Source organism: Haliaeetus leucocephalus, unplaced genomic scaffold, assembly GCF_000737465.1.
Source record: "Haliaeetus leucocephalus isolate CR32 unplaced genomic scaffold, Haliaeetus_leucocephalus-4.0 Scaffold933, whole genome shotgun sequence".
In the NCBI taxonomy this organism is placed as follows: Eukaryota; Metazoa; Chordata; class Aves; order Accipitriformes; family Accipitridae; genus Haliaeetus; species Haliaeetus leucocephalus.
Window position 1 is genome coordinate 4,324,381 of NW_010973369.1, and position 19,636 is coordinate 4,344,016.

Below are 19,636 nucleotides of genomic sequence, written 5' to 3' on the forward strand. Positions count from 1 at the left end.
ACTTCTGATGCATCCTTCCATGAGTGAGCTGGAACATATCTCTGGGCAGACGTTCTTTTCACCACACCGAGGAGGTGTCTTTGGAAGAAGGTGATGCCGGTTCCCTGAAGGGTACACATTGAACTGCTAGTTAAGTCAGTTAATTTGCCTGGTAAACCCAAAAGTTGGGTGAACTGAAGCCCCTAGTTCAAATGTGTGCTTGATTTCAAGTGTTTTATCTCAGCTTGGCATGTTGGTGTTCATCAGCTGCATTGTGGTAACCGGCCCCATGCATGAAGTGGTAAAATCTCACTCGCTTCTGCTTAGAAATTCTGAGTGAGAAAATACTGCCAGTGGCAAACAGAAACTCATGAAGCCTTGGTACCTCTGAGGTCTCAGCTTTCCTCAACCCCTTGTCTGTCGAGTTAAGCTGGACTTGGAGCACCCAGCCTTATATTTTGCTATTGAAAGAGAGGAGGTTTATGCTGTTGAGTCTCCTCCTGTTCAGATGGCGGACAGGCTCGTAATCACTGGCTGCTGTTCAGCTGATGGACAATATCTTTTTCTGCGAACAGTCTTGTGTCTTGTTTAAAACCCATGTAGATGAGTGCTGATGGAGGCAGTCATGCTGCCTCCTTAACATCCATGGCAAATCTGCCTTTTGGCTAATGCTGCGGGACACAGGGACAGAACTGTCACCCAGGCCAGCCAGAGCATTACTGCTTAGGGACAAAGATAACCCCCCAGCTCTTGCAAACTGAAGGGAGGAGAGAGTGTAACATGCAGGGGCAAGGATCCAGCCAGCCACAGACATCCCATGGGAGGGGAGCAGGAGCTCGGCAGGGAGAGGAGCTGGCCAGAGCATCTGCATGGGAGGGACCTGTTATCAGAAGGGGGATGAAGGAAGGAATAGGGGATATAAGATGCTGGGGATAGTCCCAAGAGGTTTGGGTTGGTGATCAGCTTCTATGTCCCTTCCTCCTAATTCTTCCGTGCACTTTTCACAGCCACTTCAGAAGATGAGGTCAATATGTGGATCAAGGGGTTGAACTGGCTGGTGGCAGACACTCTAAGGGCTGCCACCCCCCTGCAGATTGAAAGGTGAGGAACTTGTCCTTGTCCTGCACTTGTTTGGGTTTTTTTTTTTTCCCTTTTCTGTCCTTTTTTTACAGGAAAAGGTGAACATAGTGACAACATCTCATTCCCTTTCTGTGCCACACTGACCTGGGACTCCTGCCTCTGCAGTCGAGAGGCTTCATCCTGTTGACCTGCTGTGCTACATCGTCTAGGGCCAGAGTTTGATCTCACATGCATGCAGGGAAAAGGAGCTTTACCACGAAACAGATGTTTTTATGTGTGCCTTCCCTGTATTATCTGTAGCAATTCAGTGTAGAGGCATGTAGAAGAGAATACCTTTGGGTTTTTCTTATCTGTGGACTTGCTTTTAGGCAGAGACAGTTTTAAAGGGGGGCAGGTTGCCTGCATGAAAATAGGGTAGGCTGCCTCTGGAAGGGGAACAGAGCCAAGTTCTCTGGTGGGAAGGAGGGCTGTGAGAGTGGGCAGCGTGGCATTGAGCATCTTCCAGAGACAGGAGCAAACCAAACGGGCTTGCTGTTGCTGGGGCTAAGCGTGTGCGTGTTTGTGCCTTTCCATTTAGGTGGCTCCGGAAGCAGTTCTACTCACTGGATCGTAACCGGGAAGACAGGTAAGAAGAGAGAAAACCCTTGCTTGCACAGATGTGCACATTCACAGAAGGGTTTGAGCCGGAAGGGTTTACCTTTGACTTGAAACCATAGCCTTTGCTTTGGATTTTTTGTTGGGTTCTTTAGGTTTTTAATTTTCATTTCCAAGGAACCTTAATCCAAGTCCCAGTACTTCCCTGGCTGATTTTCACTGAATTAAAAAAGCATTAAAAAAAAATTGTCTTGTTTCCATGACCTATTTCCCAGCTGTTTAGACCCAGTAACACCTTGAGAGCCCATAGCCATGAAACACCTTTACCCCCAGCTGTTATCATCCAAGGAAGCAGACACCAAAGAGCCAACAAGTGGCTGTGGCCACCCCGTCAGGGCTGAACTGGGTTGTGTTTGTTACTCTTCACCCTGTTTGGTGGTCCTCAGGAAGTCCATGAGGCCATGGATCATCCCAATGCTTGGCTTCTAGGCTAGGGCCACTACTTGTGGGGTTCTTGACTGAATGCTTAGTGATGTCCTAGCAAGTGAGATGTCATGCTTGAACCCATGATGAGAAGACAAGGGAAGGGAATTGGGTCATGACCTGTCATGAGGAGATAAGGGAAGGAACGTTTCTCTGTTGAGGAGGCGAGTTCCACCGCACTCTGCTTTCTGCTGCCACTGCTGTTGCCTGCTTTCCCCAGCCCCACGCCGGCTGCCAGTCTCCTCTTCCTGAGGGGCTGTTATTTGCCTCTTTTCATCCCTGGGACACGCTTTTCCCCCATGATGTTAACTGAGCCCATTAACCTTTCAGCGTTAATTTCCATGTTACTGTGCTCCCCTGGGGTAAGGGGATTCCTCCAGTCCTGCTCTGGAGACGGCAATGCTGGAGACACCGCTAGCACATCAGCTCATGTTCCCCAGCTGTGGTGGAGCACCCGGGCCACATCTGCCCCCTTTATGTGCCCAGGTGCCCAGGCAGGGCTCCCTGCAGTGCACCAGCAGATCTCTGGGCTCCAGAGCATCCTTTGCTTGATCCCTGTCAACGCCATTGATCTCACACTGCTACTGATTTCCATGCTTCACCCTGAGCTCTGGAGTCCTTCTCATCCTTGCAGCAAGCTCCTGCCAAGAAACTCGCCCCACAAACCTGGCAGTCAGTGCCAGGGGCATGCCGCTGGGGACCCGTGGGTGACTGCAGTCAGACAGGTTGGTCCTGTGGATCGGCAGGCAGACATCACTGCTCTGTGCTCATTAGGAGAAGTGAACAGGTCCTCTCATGCTGCTTTGGTCCCCACCGCTGTGTCCCTCCCTCCCAGCTGCAGCGTGCTGCCCTGTGACAGACAGGACAGGCAGATGGCCCTGCTGTCGGGCAGCCGGGGGTTAAATTCAACCTGTCCACATCTCGGAGCAGAGTGGGAGTGTGTTGAGTGGGGGAAATGTCCACTGCATTGGACATTTTTGCCTTTCCAATGATTTATATCGTGGCCTGGCAAGAGCACTGCTGGGTGCACGGGGATTTTGCGGGGGAGGGATAAATCCTCACAGAGGCAGAAAGGGAAGGAGAGGCACCTTTAATCTTTTGCAGCTGTTCTGCATATGCCACACAGCTTTCAAACCCAGGCTTGGCTTTTATACGCAGTGTACTGGTTTTCAGTGGTGACCGGGTGTAATATTTCTGAATTCAGCAATGGAGAGCACTGAGGCAGGTGCAGGGTTGCCTGTGTGGGGGTTTTGGAGGATGAATGCAGGAGAAATGGAAAAAATTGGTCCTTTTTCTCATCTGGTTATATAGTAAAACTCATGAAATGGCATCCCGACAGAACAAAAGAGATTGCATGTATAGATTCGTCTGCCCGAGGCACGGTCAGCAGAGCTGAAAGACAGCCTGTTGCATCTCTCTCGTTGTTTTTCTCAGTATCACCTTTCTATTAGCATTTAGAATTAAGGTAGAAAAATAGAATATATTCCTTACCTGTCAACCAAGGAGAGAGGTTTCAATGCAAACTGCTTAATTAGAAGAGCTGCTGCTCCAGCCCAGGCAGCAGAAGGAGCAAAATAGCAATAGAGGGGGAATGTGGAAAGATTTGGGGTCTCCCCATTTTATAAGCATCTGTGTGTTTTCTGCAAAGTAGAGGCAGCAGTTATGGGGCATATACATCTCTTGGATGAAATCTTTGCCGATATGAGGCGTTTCAGCATTAACTTTGGTGTCGCTGGGCTCTTTGCTTTTGCTTCTCAGCCTGGAAATGGCTTTGAAAAGGAAACAGTGAGTTGTGTTTTTTTTTAAAAATACTTCTTTTGCAAACTGTCCTTGGTCCTTTCCAGAACGGGCAGGTTTTTGGCAGCTGAAGAAATCATTCCTGGCGTTCATGTACCCCACGCTCGCCCTGCACCCCAGCCTCCTGCGCTGGAGCCCTTTCTTTTCCGCCTTCTCCCAGCTGGGTGCCTGTGCATACCTTCCAGCATGCCAGCAGATGTTGGCTGTTTTCACTGGCTGCTGGGCCTTTGGGTATTTGTTTTTCCAAGGGAGGTTAGGTGGAAAGAGGAGGATAACAGGATGCTGGGGTTTTTTTCCTAACTGCTGCAGAGGAGACTGTTTCACCTCTGGCTAGGAGAGCTCCCCATGGCTGGGAGCAGAGTTACAGCACTGGAGGCTGAGGTGGGGAACATTTTCTTCCCCTGTGAGAAGGCTGGATCTGTCCTTTGGCCTGTTTGTCATGACACCTTAAAAAACTTCCGTAGAAGAAATTAGTTTGTTTATTTGGCTATTACTTTCTAGTCTCAAAATACTACCAAGCTGTTTATCCAAGGTCTCCAACACTTTAACATTATTAATAACACACAGTAAATAAAATCCTTCCATACCCCATCCTCCTACTGAAGCAGAGAGGGAAATGCTGGTCACAGCTTTTACAGGCTTTGCTCTCACCTCCCCTGGTGCCGTCGCATCGATGAGCACTGCTGTGGTCCAACACTTCCCTGTGAAACAGCCCAGCGTCACCGGAGCCGGGCACTGGCTCCAGCGAGTCTCGAGCCTGATGCCTACTGCCGGTCCTGCTGCTGCAGCCCCTCCTGCTCTTTTTCCAAGAGATTTTTTGCAGTCTCAGCCTCTCACCAAGGAGGCAGGGGGATTGCTTCTGGGTGGCCCTGGGGACTGTGGGTGTCCCATTGGGGGTCCTACGAGAGGTGCTGCATGCTGTGGTCCTTGACACGTGAGGGCATCTCTCGTGGGCCACCGTTGTGCTCCTGGCTCGCTCCCCCTACGTTGTCCCATTTTCCTGTCACCCAGGACCCTGTAGCTGGGACCCCCTGCCCTGGTGGTTACAGAGCACCCTGCATGTGACCATGGACACTGGGTGCGTTGGAGAAGGGAAAGGGCAGGCTCCCCCCAACAAAACACTCACACTGAGCCCCCGGGGTAACTTCTGCTGCTGGGGGAGGTGGCGGTGCAGGGGGGAGATACCAAAGCTGCTGCTCGTGCGGAGAGCGTGTCTCTGGCTCTGTAGCTCATACAGCCAGGAGGGAAAGGGAGGCTGGTGCTATTTGCCAGCTTTTTTTTTTTTTCCCTGTCTTGCCAGCCAGTGGCAGGACGCTGCCTGCACGGACCTTGGCCGGCCGGGTGCTGGCCTTGGGCATGGCACGGGAGCCGGGCCAGGTCCTGCTCTGGCTGTGCGTGCGTCCTGGTCCCCCATGGCTCTGAGCCCAGAAACAAGGGCTCTCTGTGTCCCACTGGCTGCAGTGGCCCTTGTCTCTGCAGCGCCTGACACCAGCCGGTTTCTCCCTCTCCTCGGGGCTCCCTTCATCCCTCCTCTTTTCTGTGTCATCTGAGATCACCCCATTTCCAGGGGAGAGCGTAGAAGAGATGCGGTTCACGCTCCCCCTCCGCATCGCTGCGGATGACAGCGTGACCCCTGTGTAGGACTTCTTCCCTGGCGTATTTATGTTTGCACCCCAAAACCATAAGTGTTTCCAGGGTCAGACCCACCCTATGCTTTGTGGGATGGGGGAGCATCCTGTAGGGTCCTGGGCTCCCACTTGCTCAGTGGGGGGCAAAAGCAGCATCTGTGATTGCTGGGGCGGACTCAGAGAACTTGCTTTTAAGGCAGGAGCTGCCAGAAAATGATTGCACGCAGACCTCTCGGCTTCTTAAATCCTGCAGATGGGAGACAGCCACGTTTTTCCTTGCTGCAGGGCTGTTGCCCCATGGGCGAGCAACGCTGGAGCAGGCAGGGGCAGCCCAGGGCTCCTTGCTGCCTGCCTCTGCCCGCCTGAGTGTGGGATCCTGCTCAGGGTTGGCACCGGAGCCCTCCCCGGTCCGGGAACTGGCACGTTTGGTGCAAAGGGAAGGAGGACAGGCACGCTGGCTGCCCCATGCCAGCGGTGTGTGTGGCAATGGCTGGGGGAGCGCATCTGGGCACGACGTGGCAGTGCTGGGCCTGTGGCTAGGCACTGAAAATGGCTTTTTTCCTCTCTTTAGGATAAAATTAGCTGGGTCCAAACCACTTGCAAAGTCTGCCCTCCTCCAGCTCCTTCTGTAGGCCAGGGAGTGGGTTTTGGAAGGGACTTAGTCACCCAGCATCCATGTTGGGGCACAGAAACTTGAAAAATGCTTCTCCCTGGTCATTCCAGTAAAGCAGTAGGCACTGTGTGCCCATTGCGGCATCGGCTCGAGTGGGCTGAGGGTGCTGGGACTCTCCCTGCAGTGTTGGGAGCTTGCAGGAGCAGTGTTTACAGTTCCCACTGGGATGTAAGCACCTCTCTCTGCTGCCCATGTGCAGCGTAGGTGCAGGGTTCACCGGGGTGGAAAACGTTCTTCTGTTCTGCCTTTGGTCCCAACCCCGGTGTCCTTCTGGGGATGTGCATCCATCCTTGCGTGTCACAGCTGATGCCCCTTTGGGCACGGCTGCTCTGTGCATGTGGTGTCCTGGTCCCAGGGTGAGACCTCTCCATCGCAGACCTTCTGAACATGTTTTCCCTCTTTCCCCTGCCGAGCCAGGATCTCCGCCAAGGATCTGAAGAACATGCTGTCTCAGGTCAACTACCGGGTCCCCAACATGAGGTTCCTGCGGGAGAGACTCACGGTGAGCGTGTGACCCCTCTGCTCTCCTCGTTCGCGCTGGGGACCCTCAGCAGCCTGTTGCCTACCTTTGAGAAAGACCTGGTGGCGGTTAATCTCCCACGGTGCGTTTGCATATTGCAGAGGCTCCCAGCCTTTCCCGGGAGGGCCCCCACCCACGGTGGTGACTGAAGAGGTGCCAGCTCCCACTGGGTGCCGCACCTTGGCCCGTTTGTGGCCAGCACCCTCTCTTCGCCCCACCCTGCCTCCCCCGCTCCCCACATTGCTCCTGGCTCTGGTCGTGGGCTTTGCCCCAGTGGGGTAGAGTGCAGAAAGACAGGCAGCGAAGCCAGCTGGTCCTGCATCCCAGGTCCTGCATCCCACTGCCACTGGGTGCCAGACAGCCAGCTCTGCCAGCATCACTGCAGACCCAGGAAAAAAGGGTCATCTCGTGATGACCAGCCATTTCCACCAGCACTGAACTCCGAGGCCAAAGAGCAGTGTATCCAAAGGAGAGCACACGCTTTGGGTCTTGCAGTTTCCAGACACTTCAGATGCTCTCTGCAAACAAAAATTAAAATGATCGTTTTGTAACTATTCAAGCAAACGATAATGCTTTTTAATCAGCTATGTGATGCCTTTATGTGGGTGAGCTTGGGGAATCGCATAACTCGGTTTAGGATGTGCCTGTGTCCTGGGCACTATGGGGTCCCACTGACCCCAGCAGAGATAGGCAAAGGTAGGGGGCAAAGTCTGGCCAGGCTTTGGCCTTTTCCTCTTCCTTTTCCTCTGGGAATCCTGGTGGGAGGAGACACTCCTCAGGCTGTGCAGAGTTGCCTGTGGCCCCTGTAAAACCTCTGGGGGTTTTTTTGCCCCAGGATGTGGAGCAGAGGAACGGGGATATCACATACGGGCAGTTTGCACAGCTCTACCGCAGCCTGATGTTCAGCGCACAGAAAATGGTAAGAGCTGAATTCTCCACCGTGGTAAGGGGGAGGGAGAGACCATATTTGTTACCGGGCATTCTCTCTTAATTGCCTTTTTAACCCTGCTGCCCTCAGCTAATAGCTCTTGTCTCCTGCCTGTGGGCCAGGCATGACAGGGAGTAAAGAAGTTATTGCTTTAGGCTGGTTAGCATGGGGCTGCTTGGGCTGCTGAGGATGGGGGAGGCAGTGGATGAGCAATGGCTGTAGGAAAGCCGAGCTGCTGGTTTGCTGTCCCCATTACCTTCTCAATCAATTTGTGCTTTCACATACATTGGTGAGATTGAGTGCAAACCTAATGCTTATGCTTCTTCTTTTGCAGATGGATGTCCCGTTCCTAGAAAGGTGGATAATTCTCTGTATTTGCTGGGGAAAGGGCTGTTTTCTTTTGCTCCATAATGTGCTTTGGTGCCTGCAGCAGAGTGTCAGGAAGGAGGAATGCTGCATACCTCTTGCACGCCACCATGCTGCTTGCGTTTTTGCACTCTGAATAAGCATCTTTGCTGTAGACACTTCAGCTCCGGTCAGTAAGGGCTCTCTTCCTCCCAGACATCCCACTGAGATCCAACTCAGGTCAGCCACCTCAAACCAACTGACCGGTTTTGATGTGAAATAATCAGACCTTGAGCCATCTCCCAAAGGTTATCCTCGTGGCTGGTGCTGGTTGGCCACGATGCCAGGGACCGTGCAGGCTGTGCGCAGTGCGCGCCCCTCTGACTCCTCTCCCGGCAGTACCTGTGGTGCCATTGCCAGCTGTGCCCTTCCCTGCCCTGTGTGCATCTCGGCCACAGTAAAAATAGCTTGAATTTAGAGACAAAAGCTAAAGAGTAAAAGACTTGTTAACTTTTCCAGGTAATTCCCCATGGTTTCCTCTCTTTTTTTCCTATAACCATAGAAAAGAGAGTTGGGAGGGACCTCAGCAGACCATCTGGTTCATCCCTCTGCCCAGTGCAGCCAGCACTGCCCAGTCTGTTTCTGGGTTTTTTTGCTGTCAGTCCCCAGCATGGCCCTTGGCTGTTCATTGTGGCTTGCTACCTCCGTGGACAGTCTTTTGAGTTAACTGGCTATAAACAGTTCTTTCCTTCCTTCCTTCCCTGCCCTGCTGCCTTGAGTCCATGTCCTCTGGATGCCTGTAGCTCTGTCCCATCTACAGTCACCACTTGACTGCCCCGTGCCCATTTAGTTCCTTTCACTCTTGTACAAGCCAGCCCCTCTATTTTTTGTACAAATCAGTCCCTCATGATTTTTGCTGCCCTTCACTGAAGTTTCATGTTGCCGTACCCTTGGCAGCGTGACTCCTGGACTGTTCCTGGAGCAGTCCCTGGCTCTGAGATGTGGACATATAATTTCAGCTGCTGTGTGTTTGCCATCGTGCCCTCCTCGTCTCTCTCTGCACATCCCGTTCTGCCCTTGCAGTGCTGCTTGCTCAGGGCACGTGTTGCTTGCATGCACCGCCATGGTTGTGGATGGAGTCTGATGTCATGGCAGCAGCAGCTGGTCGTGCTGTGCTCCGTGAGTGACTGAAGCTTCTCTCTCTCTGCTCTCAGGGGTGGAGAAAGGTCTGAGCACTTCAGGGTGTCACTGCTGGAGTTGCAGAAGTTCTTGCTGGAGTACCAGAGGGTGAGCTCAACACAGGCCCAGGGGAGGGACAAGAGGGCAGGCACCAGTATTGGCAGGGGTCCGATACTCCAAGGGTAGCCTTGCCATTGAGCTGGGATGATTTGGTCATGGGGTGTTCTGCCTGGCACAGCCACAACCTGAGCACACCCTTCCTGGAGCAGGAGGTGATGCAGGGGGAGCACTGGTGAGGGTAAACCTGGCCGGAGGTCCCAGGAGGGAGGAACTGGTCAGTGGACATTTACCTGGTCCCTGTGACCTCAGCTGGTTAGTGAAGGTTTGCAGCAGCTGAAGCAGCCTGGTCCATCCTGTCTGCTCAGGAAGTCTCAGCAGCTCCTGAGGAGCAGCCGATCGATTTGATTGCTGACCTTTCCATTTAAAACCGATCTTAGGTCATTCAGCAAGCACAGCATGCGCGCTCAGACGCACGCCAGCGCAAGCAACGCATTTGTGTGCTGTGCAGACCCTTTATTTCGACTCTTGCTGGGCTCCCATCTCATTGCCAGTCTCCTTCCCCAAGAGGACGGGGGGTGGCTCGCAAAAGGACTGCCATGCCTCACACAAGAGCGTGGGGGCTCCTGCCCGTCTCCCACCGCCACCTCCCTGCCCGTGGTCTGCCCGTGGTCTGCAGCAAGCGGAGAGTTAACCAGCAAAGAGACGCAGCTGTTTTGATGGCCTAATGAAAGACACCCAGGGAGAGAGAGAAGCAAAAGGAAGCTGAGTTGGCTTCTGCTGCCGAAGGAGGAGGGATGGCAGATGTGTGCAAAGGAGCTATCGGAGAGAAAAATGCATGGCATTGAGAAAATGAAGACCACTTAGAAACAGGGCAGATTTCTGCAGTTGCGTGCTATCTGGCATTTGTGCTGACAGTTGAATTCCTGGCAGAGATGGTCTTGCATTGAAAACTGCCTCCTTAATGGTTAAAGCTTCTAGTTGGATGAGCTGCATGTGGTTTCGAATAATACTTTCTGAAATGGTTTCTTTTTTATGTCTCTCTTGGGGTTTGCAGGAGCTCTGGGCTGCAGATACCCTTCAGGTACAGGAATTCATGTTTAACTTTCTGAGAGACCCTTTGAGGGAGATTGACGAGCCTTATTTCTCCCTGGATGAAGTAAGACACCTCGAACAGTAGCGTGTGTGGAGTGGGGTGGAGTAGGGTGTGACATCCCCAGCGCGATGTGTGGTGCGGTGTGACAGCTCTGCGGTCTGTGTCTTCACTGTGGGGTGGCGGTGCTTAAAGGATCACAGCTCCCGTAAGCTGCATTGCTGTATCAGATGAACGTGGTGGGTCACCATGTTGCACAAGAACTGGTTGGCGAAGGGAGTGACTTCTGGGCTCTCTTCTTGGGCTGAATGCGTGCAGCTGGGAGTGCTCATCAGGCAGTTCATTCAGAGGAGGAAAGGGGCTGCATTTGGCTTAATGCCCCTCTGGGGCATGTAAGGATCTTTTCAAAGCAAGAAGAGCTGGAAACAAAAGAATAAAAACAACTGGAGATGACCATGTCACTGGCACTCTGGACCAACTCCCACACAAGGTCCCTTGACTCACATAGCTTTAGTGAGCTATTGCCTGCCATGTGAGCTGGAAAATAAAATGCAGAGCAATTAATTTGTCTCCAGCTAGGTTGAAGGATTTGTACACAGATATCTGGCACAGCCCAGAGGGTAGGTGGCAATACCTAAGCTGTGGTTACTCAAGCACGCTGGGTCAGGTATCTGTGTGCTGTCTTCATTGCCTCTGGTCAGTCTGTACTGAGCTTAGAAAATAGCTACCTGCTTGGCAGCTGCTGACACGGAGGGCGAGATGTGTGTGAAGCTAAACCACAGCACCCGGCTCCTCCGCATCATTAACAGGCTTCTGTTTCTTCCTGAGCAGTTTCTCACCTTCCTGTTTTCCAAAGAGAACAGCATCTGGAACTCGCAACTGGACATGGTGTGTCTGGAGAATATGAACAACCCCCTCTCCCATTACTGGATCTCCTCCTCACACAACACGTAAGGACTAGGGGATGGCTCTTTCCACTCGTCCACTCCCAGCATCCTCTTCCCCTGTGCCAGGCTGGGATTCTCCTGATTTTGCCTGATCCCAGTGATGGGTCAAGTAGACTTTTCCAAACAGGGGTCAGTACATTACAGACCTTCCTCTTGGTGCCCCAATCCTCCCTCCATCATTTAACCATCAATGTTTTGCTCAGACATCAGCAACACACATCTGCACAGACTATGCTTTCAGGTCCTGGGCTGTCACTCTGGCGATTTCTTACCATTAGCAATGTCATCTTCCACAGTCCCTAAGGACAGATGTGATAAAAACCTGGCAGGCTGAAATTGGCCATTTTCCTTCTCTGCTGCTGGAATAATCTTGCAGGAACTGCTTTCTTTGCAGACAGACTCTGTCTGTGCTCCCCGTTCATGGGATGCAGTGGCAGCACTTTAGCCCAATTTTAAAGGACCGAGAGCGTAAGCCAGCTGAGCAGCCTGGAGGGCAAGCAGCGAGCTCCTATCTGCCTGCAAGAGCTGGTCTAACTCTGCTCTTGGGCTGCTTCTGGCAGGTGCAGGGGGCTCTTTGTGGCACCAATGCTGATACCACTCTTTGAGGCTTATCGGCTTATCTCGAGAATCAGCAGCAAGGCTGGACCTCAGAGTAGCAGAGGTTGCAGCCCCTTGCAGTAGGGGCAGAGCTGAATCCCTCACCTGGGGAAGATGGCAGGTCTGGAGGAACATCACTTTCACCGTTCCTTACATCGCAGGGGCAGGTCTGGGATGTCCCAGCAGACATCCCTGCCCGCGGTGAGCGTGTTGCTTTGCTGATGTCTTCTCTCACTGAAAGGTACCTGACAGGGGATCAGTTCTCGAGCGAGTCCTCGCTGGAGGCGTACGCCCGCTGCTTGCGCATGGGATGCCGCTGTATCGAATGTGAGTACCCGGAGCTGGCACGTCTGTCTTTGTCGTCGCAATAGCTTGCTGTGGTCGGGGAAGGCTTTGCGTGGAAAGCAGGGCTGAAGGTTGAAATGCTAGTGGCAGCATTGTCACCGTGATGTGCTGAAAGGGCTTGAGGTCATTTGCTCTGTGGGACTGGGTGGTATGTGCCCGAGCTTTTGGTCCCCCAGAAAGATCTGGACTTGCACCTTGCTACTTTATTAGCATCCAGCGTGGTTCCTAGCAACACATAGTTCAGTCCATCTCATGTCTGTGTCCTGCCTGTATTCCAGCCTTTGAGCTAAGTTTACCATGTGGGTCTCTTTCAGTGGATTGCTGGGACGGTCCCGATGGCATGCCGGTCATCTACCATGGACACACCTTAACCACCAAGATCAAGTTCTCTGATGTCTTGGTCACTATCAAGGAGCATGCCTTTGTCACCTCCGAGTGAGTACAGCAGGGACCTGGACTTCAGCTAGCAGAGCTGCCAGGAAGGCAAAAAGAGGGTAGAGCCAAGCCTGTAGCAAAGTGAAGCCCACCTTTATCCAGAGATCTGGCAAAAGACCACGTGCATGGGATTCAGTGGGAAGGAATCATGTCGTTGTGTCTCCCAGCCAAAGGGAGATTTGTCCCAGAAAGAAGTTGTGGGAGGGAAGGCTTTGGGTAAACTGCAATAGTTTGCCAGTCCTTCTCCACTTTATGCATTGCCAGCAGCTGTGGGGACATGTTGCTGTAGGGTGGTTACATTGAATGCTCAAGACAGCACAGATCTCTGTTGATGCAAACTGCTCTTTGAGGGCACAGAGGCCAGGTCTTGAAGTGAAGCTCAGAAGGCCTTGGTTCCATCCAGACACCGCGCTGGTACTGGTACTGACGGCTCTTTTCCTGCTCCCAGTTTCCCTGTCATTCTGTCCATTGAGGACCACTGCAGCATTGCTCAGCAGAGGAACATGGCTCAGAATTTCAAGAAGGTCTTTGGGGACATGCTGTTGACCAAACCAGTAGATATTTCTGCTGACGGCCTTCCCTCTCCGAACCAGCTCAAGAGGAAGATTCTCATCAAGGTGAACTAAGTGGAGAGAATGGGGGCACATGAGGTGAGGGTGTGGGACCAAGGGGAGCTGCTTGCCTCTGCAAGGGCTTGACAGTGCCTGGGGTGGAAGTGGAGACATGATGCTAAAACCAGCTGGAGACAAAGAGCTCTATTGCTTCAGAGGAGCTGCTGGGAAATGAGCTCAGCAGCTGGGTGCTGCCTTTCCTGGGAGCTTGGGGGGTGTTGGTATTTCTGCTGCAGAAATCACCTCTGAGAAGAAAGGGTGGGACTGTAGTGCCATTTGATAATCTCTGTGGCGTGGGTCTTACCTTGGTCCTTTTAGTCCTGAGGAACCCACTGCAGCAGACCTAGAGTTTTAGGGTTGTTCACCAGGAAATCCATGCTGCTTTTTGGGTGCCTGCTCCCCTCAAGGTGCCTGACCTGCTCTCTCATCCCACAGCACAAGAAGCTGGCAGAGGGCAGTGCTTATGAGGAGTTACCCACATCCGTAATGTATTCAGAGAATGACATCAGCAACTCCATCAAGAACGGGATCCTCTACCTGGAAGACCCCATCAATCATGTACGTCTCTCTCTGCCACTGTCACCCTGGCCCCACTTTGTGGGCTCCATAAATGACATGGTAACTCCATAAGGCACTGTGTGGTGCTGGAAGGAAGGGCTGTGGTGCAAACGATCTAAGAGGCTGTTGGCCTATTCTGTTTCTCAGGAGTCTCTGAAGGCTGGGGGAGTTTTTATGCTGGCTCTCTCCTGTGCTTTTCCCTAGGCATCTCCTGTTGGCCCTTGTTAGAGGCAGAAGGCTGAGCTAGAGGGAGCTCTGGGCTGATGCACTGCAGCTGCTCTTGTGTAATCCGTATAGCCTGTTATCTGTTGCTGCAGTAAGTTCTAGTGATGGGCTGCATTTCTAGACCCGCCTGCCTCCTACCAAGTGCCTACACACTTAACACACCTAAATGAGCATTCTGCTTTGTAAAGCTCTGAGCGTTCATTTTACTGTGTGCATTTACTTATACACAGTCCACTTCTTCAGCTGCTTTGCTTTGCTGAGGATCTGTCAGGCAGTCACATGCGAGCGAAGCAGGTTTTTGGAAGATAGGAAAGTGCAATGGTAAAGTCACATAACCATCTCTGATATCCTCATCTCTGATAGCCCCTGTGCTGAATCCATGCAGAGTGTTTTCTTTTTGCATTGATTTGCTCTTCATTCAGTCATCTCCTTTTAATACATGCTGGGGTGTTTGCAGTGTGATCTGCAGTCACTTTGTATATAAGACCTATCACATGCTGGTTTTTTGCTATAAATCCATGCTTCAGATCTGGGGGATGTCTTGGAAGCTCCAGCGACTCCACTGAAATCAGTGTTGCTGATGACTATCCTTCACAAACCTGATCACCCCTCACTGCTTGTGCTGATCAGGAAGAGATGATCCCAGGGACGGGTGGTGGGCCAGCTTGGTGCTTCCTCAGGGGTCTCTTTGCCCAGAATTTGTTTCCTTGCAGGAGTGGAACCCACATTACTTTGTCCTGACCAGCAGCAAGATCTATTACTCTGGGGAGACAACCAGTGATCAAGGAAACGAGGATGAGGAAGAGCAAAAGGAGGTGAGGGCTGCCTTGTGTGACGGTGAGTTGTTCCCCTAGAGAAAGGACTTGACTGCCCAAGGGGCTGAGCATCTCCACTGCCAGCTGACTTCAGGGGGAGATCCTGTGGTGGGAAGGGTGGGAGCTGCTTCAGAAGCTCCCTCGTCCTGGTTGGAAGACCCCTGGGCAGAGCAGACTCCGGCACCATGAGCTGCCCTCAGTAACGTAAGACGGTGGCTTTTCCCCCTGCCAGGTGAGCAACAGCACCGAGCTCCACTCCACGGAGAAGTGGTTTCACGGCAAACTGGGAGCAGGACGCGACGGGCGGCACATCGCAGAGCGGCTTCTGACAGAGTACTGCATCGAGACGGGGGCTCCTGACGGCTCTTTCCTCGTCAGAGAGAGCGAGACCTTCGTTGGAGACTACACCCTCTCCTTCTGGTGAGGGCCACAGGCGCCAGCCCGCTGCTCGGGGTTGCTCCTGGGGTAGTCTTCATCCTGACACCTTCTTCAGTGGTGGGGTCCCATTCCCCAGTGGTCTGTGAGCAGTTTTCTCCCCTTTTTCTGTGCCCCAGCATCACATCAGCTCACTGTGCCAGTGCAGAAGGGTCAGGTCCCTAGGGACCCTTGCATGATGGGTCTCCTGCGGGGCAGGAATGCCATGTCCAGGCTGGAGCTGTGCCTGAGGCAGGTGCAGAATCTCCACAGGTGACCCTGGTTTACCACCTCCCTCTTCTGCAGGCGCAACGGGAAGGTGCAGCACTGCCGGATCCACTCGCGGCAGGATGCCGGCAGCCCCAAGTTCTTCCTGACGGACAACCTGGTGTTCGACAGCCTCTACGACCTCATCACCCACTATCAGGAGGTGCCGCTGAGGTGCAACGAGTTTGAGATGAGGCTGACGGAGCCAGTGCCGCAGACCAATGCTCATGAGAGCAAAGAGTAAGTGTGTGTTTGGGGAGGGTGGGCCGTGTCCACTGGGCAGCTGGGACCACATGGGAAACCCTCCCAGATCTCTCCGCAGTCATTCCTTCCCTGCTGGAGCTCTCTGGTCCCCACTTGCTCCCCGTGGGACTATCTGTGTCACAGCAGCCATGCTGGCCAGCTTCGTTGTTGATGGAGCTGGTTGTCGTGGAAGCTCAGTGCAAAGAAAGGAGGTACTGGGCTTGGTTGGGATGCCCTCGCCTATGCTGCATGTCACCAAATGGCTGTGTTCCTGCCTGTCCCATAGAAAGAAGACAGCCCTGTTGCAGTGTTACATATATGATGATCTCTGTTCCCTGTCCTCCTTTTGAGGATTCAGGCAGCCTTTTGTGGGCTGCAGGGGAAACCACGTGGTATGGCAGAAGTGTGGGATGAGCTGGACGCACAGAGACCTGTGCACAGTGACATGTCTTTCCTGAAAGGTGGTACCACGCCAACCTCACCCGGGCCCAAGCTGAGCACATGCTGATGAGGGTGCCACGCGACGGAGCCTTCCTGGTGCGCAAGAGGAGTGAGCCCAGCTCCTACGCCATCTCCTTCAGGTGTGTCCCTGGGAGAAGGGTGGTGGGCGCGGGAGGTGGAGCTGGGATGCTGCAGTGTGTGAAAGAGCAGGAGAGGGGACGTGAGCCCTCCCAGAGCTCTTCTCACTCCTGGATGGCCCTGGATAAACCTTACAGCCCCCTGAGAGCCTTTAGGACCCCGCTTCTCCTCCCATCTCATGATGGGAGATGGCTGTGCTCGGCAGCCAGCCCAGGAGCACCTTTTGCTTGGGTCTCTTTATTTTGGCAGAGACCCTCTCTTGCCAGGTGCCAAGCAGCTTCTCTCTGTCTTTCCACCTGCCAGGGCGGAAGGGAAGATCAAACACTGCCGAGTGCAGCAGGAGGGCCAGACCGTGCTGCTCGGCAACTCTGAGTTTGAGAGCCTGGTGGATTTGATCAGCTACTATGAAAAGCACCCACTGTACCGCAAGATGAAGCTGAGGTACCCCATCAACGAGGAGACGCTGGAGAAGATAGGGACAGCGGTGAGTGTGGGTGGCCATTGGAAGGGCTAAGCCAAAGGATGATGGATAGGTCCGTTTTGAGCTCGTGCCTTGAAGTCGTGTTGTGTGAGCCATCTCTGTGTTTCGCAGTCCACACCTCTTGGGGCTTCATGTCCTGTTGGAAATGCTTATTGGCTTGAGTAAGATTTATTGCTGCCCCTCTGACCCAGGTCAGTAGGGAGTGTGGGCTTGGGCATCTGTTTGCTGTGTGCAGCATCATCTTTGGTCTTGTGCCTTCCCTGGGGTGTTCTCCCTACCCCCCCAAGGTAGGGGACCTGTTGCCTGCAAAACCACAGTTGTCACCACTGGCCCTTTGCTTCGACAGGAGCCGGACTACGGAGCCCTTTATGAGGGACGCCACCCTGGGTTCTACGTGGAAGCCAACCCCATGCCCACCTTCAAGGTACACTCTCACTGCTTGGCTTGAAACAACCTGCAGGGTCTGACCGTTTAGCAAGTGTCTTTATTTTCCAAGAGCTGTATTAGTTTGCACACTTGTTTCTAGACCATGCAGGGAGACACACTCCAGGCTGAGCCTGCAGATTCCAAGGCTGGGCTGCCTCTTGTTCTGAACTCTTCAAACTAAACCCATCAGTGGCTCTGGCCCAAAGGAAAGTGCCTGCGCAGGGCCATACCAGCCTTGTGACCTCTGGTTTGGCATAAATGGGGCCTTGATTTGTTTTGCAAGGGTCACTAGGGTCTGGCAGCCTCTTTAGCAGGGTTGGATGCTGTCTGCACACGACATGCCTCACTGCCCCACAACAAACATGTCTGCAGTGGGAGGTGACCTCTCATCCCATGGGCTTGTTGTCTGTGTGACCATCTGCTGCCCGGCCTCATGGGACCCCTCCTCATTGCAGTGCGCAGTCAAAGCCCTGTTCGACTACAAGGCGCAGCGGGAGGACGAGCTCACCTTTACCAAAAATGCCATCATCCAGAATGTGGAGAAACAGGAAGGAGGCTGGTGAGTTGGTCCTGAGCCTTCTTTTTCCCTTGGGGACACAGTCAAACCTTGGTGTCACCATTCATACAAAGGTGTGTCCCCTCTAGGGTTCGTTCCGTTTGGGGATTGCCCACAAGTTACACAGCCCCAAAGCCTCGTGAGCCCTAAAAGCAGATGATGGAGGAGCTGCCTGTCCCCTGTGACCCCCTGTCAGGATGCTCTGGGATCCCGTGGTGGGTCCTGACGCTGTCCCTTCCCTCTCTTCCAGGTGGAGAGGAGATTATGGTGGCAAGAAGCAGCTGTGGTTCCCTTCCAACTACGTAGAGGAAATTACTGGTCCCAGCAGCCTGGAGCCGGAGCGGGAGGTGAGCTTGTGCCTGAGCAGGTCAAGCAGGGCTGGTGGGGAGGAGCGCATGTGCGCAGCCCCCCATGCTCGGCCGCACTGCCCGGCGCCGTGCCCAACGCCGTCCTGCCTGTGCTTCATTCCCAGCAGCAGCTGGATGAGAACAGCCCCCTGGGAGACCTGCTCGGAGGTGTCCTGGATGTGCCCTCCTGCCAGATCGGTGAGTGCCAGGGAGGGATGGAGGACTGGGGGGTATTACAGCCCTGTCGTGTGATGTTTGCAGGTCTTTTGGGCCAAAGGGCTTCAGTCTCTGTCTGTCTCGAGGCACCCCTGTGCCTGCTGCAAGTGAACACCAGTCTATGGTGTGTGCTTGCCGTGTGGTGACGTGCTCCGCTGCCGCTCCCGGCACAGAGGATGCCTCAGGTTTGGGGCTCAGGCACGTCCCTGCAGCCCGAGTACAGCCGAGGAGTACCCAGGGTCATGCCAGGGAGCCGCTCCGTCATGCCTTGAACCTGCTCTCAGAGGGCAGCTGCCCCACGGGCAAGGGAGCTCAGACCGATTTTGTAGGCTCCTTCTTTTCTGTAAGGATTTGTCCTGCCTTGCATATGTGTGGTCCAGCCACCCTGCCAGGCTGCCGCAGGCTCTGGGGCTCCTGGGCGCTGGCTGGGCTGGGTCCGGTCTGCAGCTCTCTGCCATCCCTGTGCTCCCCAGAGGACACTGTGCTCCTGGTGGCTGTTCCCCCCTGGGCACTTCAGGGCACAGAGAGAAGAAGATGCAGGAGTGGGAGGAAGAGGGCATTACAAAGGCCCCGTGAGACTTCTCAGGCCTCACAGGATACACTCTGCATCCTCGCCTGTCGCTTCATGGGCTCCTGCTGCTGCCTGCAATGGCCAGAAGTGGGAGCATCTCCTCTCAGCTGAAGAGTCCCGGGGCAGCCATGAGACTCCCTCAGTATCTGTCCTCTCCTTTCCTCCCTCTGTGGTGTGAAGGACTTGGCTCAGCGTCTGCTTGTGACCTTGCCCTCTGCTCCCTCTCCCCACACAGCCATCCGCCCCGAGGGGAAGAACAACCGCCTCTTCGTCTTCTCCATTAGCATGGCCTCAGTGTCACGCTTGTCCCTTGATGTGGCAGCCGATACGCATGAGGACTTGCTGGACTGGGTGAAGAAGATCCGGGAGGCAGCCCAGACAGCTGATGCACGGGTGAGTCTGGAGAGCCCTTGGCAGGGGAGACACCTCCTTGCCAAGTCCTGGATTTTCCAGGAGCTGAGGAGCAGGTGGAGGTTGGTGGGGGGGTGGTGAGATGGCAGCCTGTGACAGCTGGCAGAGCAGTCACAAAGATGATAAAACCAGAGTAATCTTTGACAATTAGGACGAGAGGAAATGGCCTCAAGTTGTGGCAAGGGAGATTTAAGTTGGATATTAGGAAATATTTCTTTACTGAGAGGGTTGTCAGA

The 19,636-nt window shown here is 53.7% G+C and overlaps 1 protein-coding gene across 1 annotated transcript in view; it reads left to right on the plus strand.

Moving 5' to 3' along the window:
* PLCG1 (phospholipase C, gamma 1) overlaps positions 1 to 19,636 on the plus strand; it is a 49,742-nt gene that overhangs the window by 23,538 nt on the left and 6,568 nt on the right. Inside the window, exons 3-24 of the mRNA XM_010584101.1 lie at positions 987 to 1,080; positions 1,637 to 1,684; positions 6,652 to 6,736; positions 7,590 to 7,673; positions 8,017 to 8,039; positions 9,242 to 9,314; positions 10,321 to 10,422; positions 11,188 to 11,306; positions 12,142 to 12,227; positions 12,560 to 12,680; positions 13,129 to 13,297; positions 13,727 to 13,849; positions 14,788 to 14,889; positions 15,122 to 15,309; positions 15,610 to 15,810; positions 16,275 to 16,394; positions 16,696 to 16,876; positions 17,220 to 17,297; positions 17,755 to 17,858; positions 18,106 to 18,202; positions 18,328 to 18,400; positions 19,225 to 19,382. Of these exons, the coding sequence (XP_010582403.1) occupies positions 987 to 1,080; positions 1,637 to 1,684; positions 6,652 to 6,736; positions 7,590 to 7,673; positions 8,017 to 8,039; positions 9,242 to 9,314; positions 10,321 to 10,422; positions 11,188 to 11,306; positions 12,142 to 12,227; positions 12,560 to 12,680; positions 13,129 to 13,297; positions 13,727 to 13,849; positions 14,788 to 14,889; positions 15,122 to 15,309; positions 15,610 to 15,810; positions 16,275 to 16,394; positions 16,696 to 16,876; positions 17,220 to 17,297; positions 17,755 to 17,858; positions 18,106 to 18,202; positions 18,328 to 18,400; positions 19,225 to 19,382 (2,429 nt within the window). The remainder of the gene's footprint in view (positions 1 to 986; positions 1,081 to 1,636; positions 1,685 to 6,651; positions 6,737 to 7,589; positions 7,674 to 8,016; positions 8,040 to 9,241; positions 9,315 to 10,320; positions 10,423 to 11,187; positions 11,307 to 12,141; positions 12,228 to 12,559; positions 12,681 to 13,128; positions 13,298 to 13,726; positions 13,850 to 14,787; positions 14,890 to 15,121; positions 15,310 to 15,609; positions 15,811 to 16,274; positions 16,395 to 16,695; positions 16,877 to 17,219; positions 17,298 to 17,754; positions 17,859 to 18,105; positions 18,203 to 18,327; positions 18,401 to 19,224; positions 19,383 to 19,636) is intronic.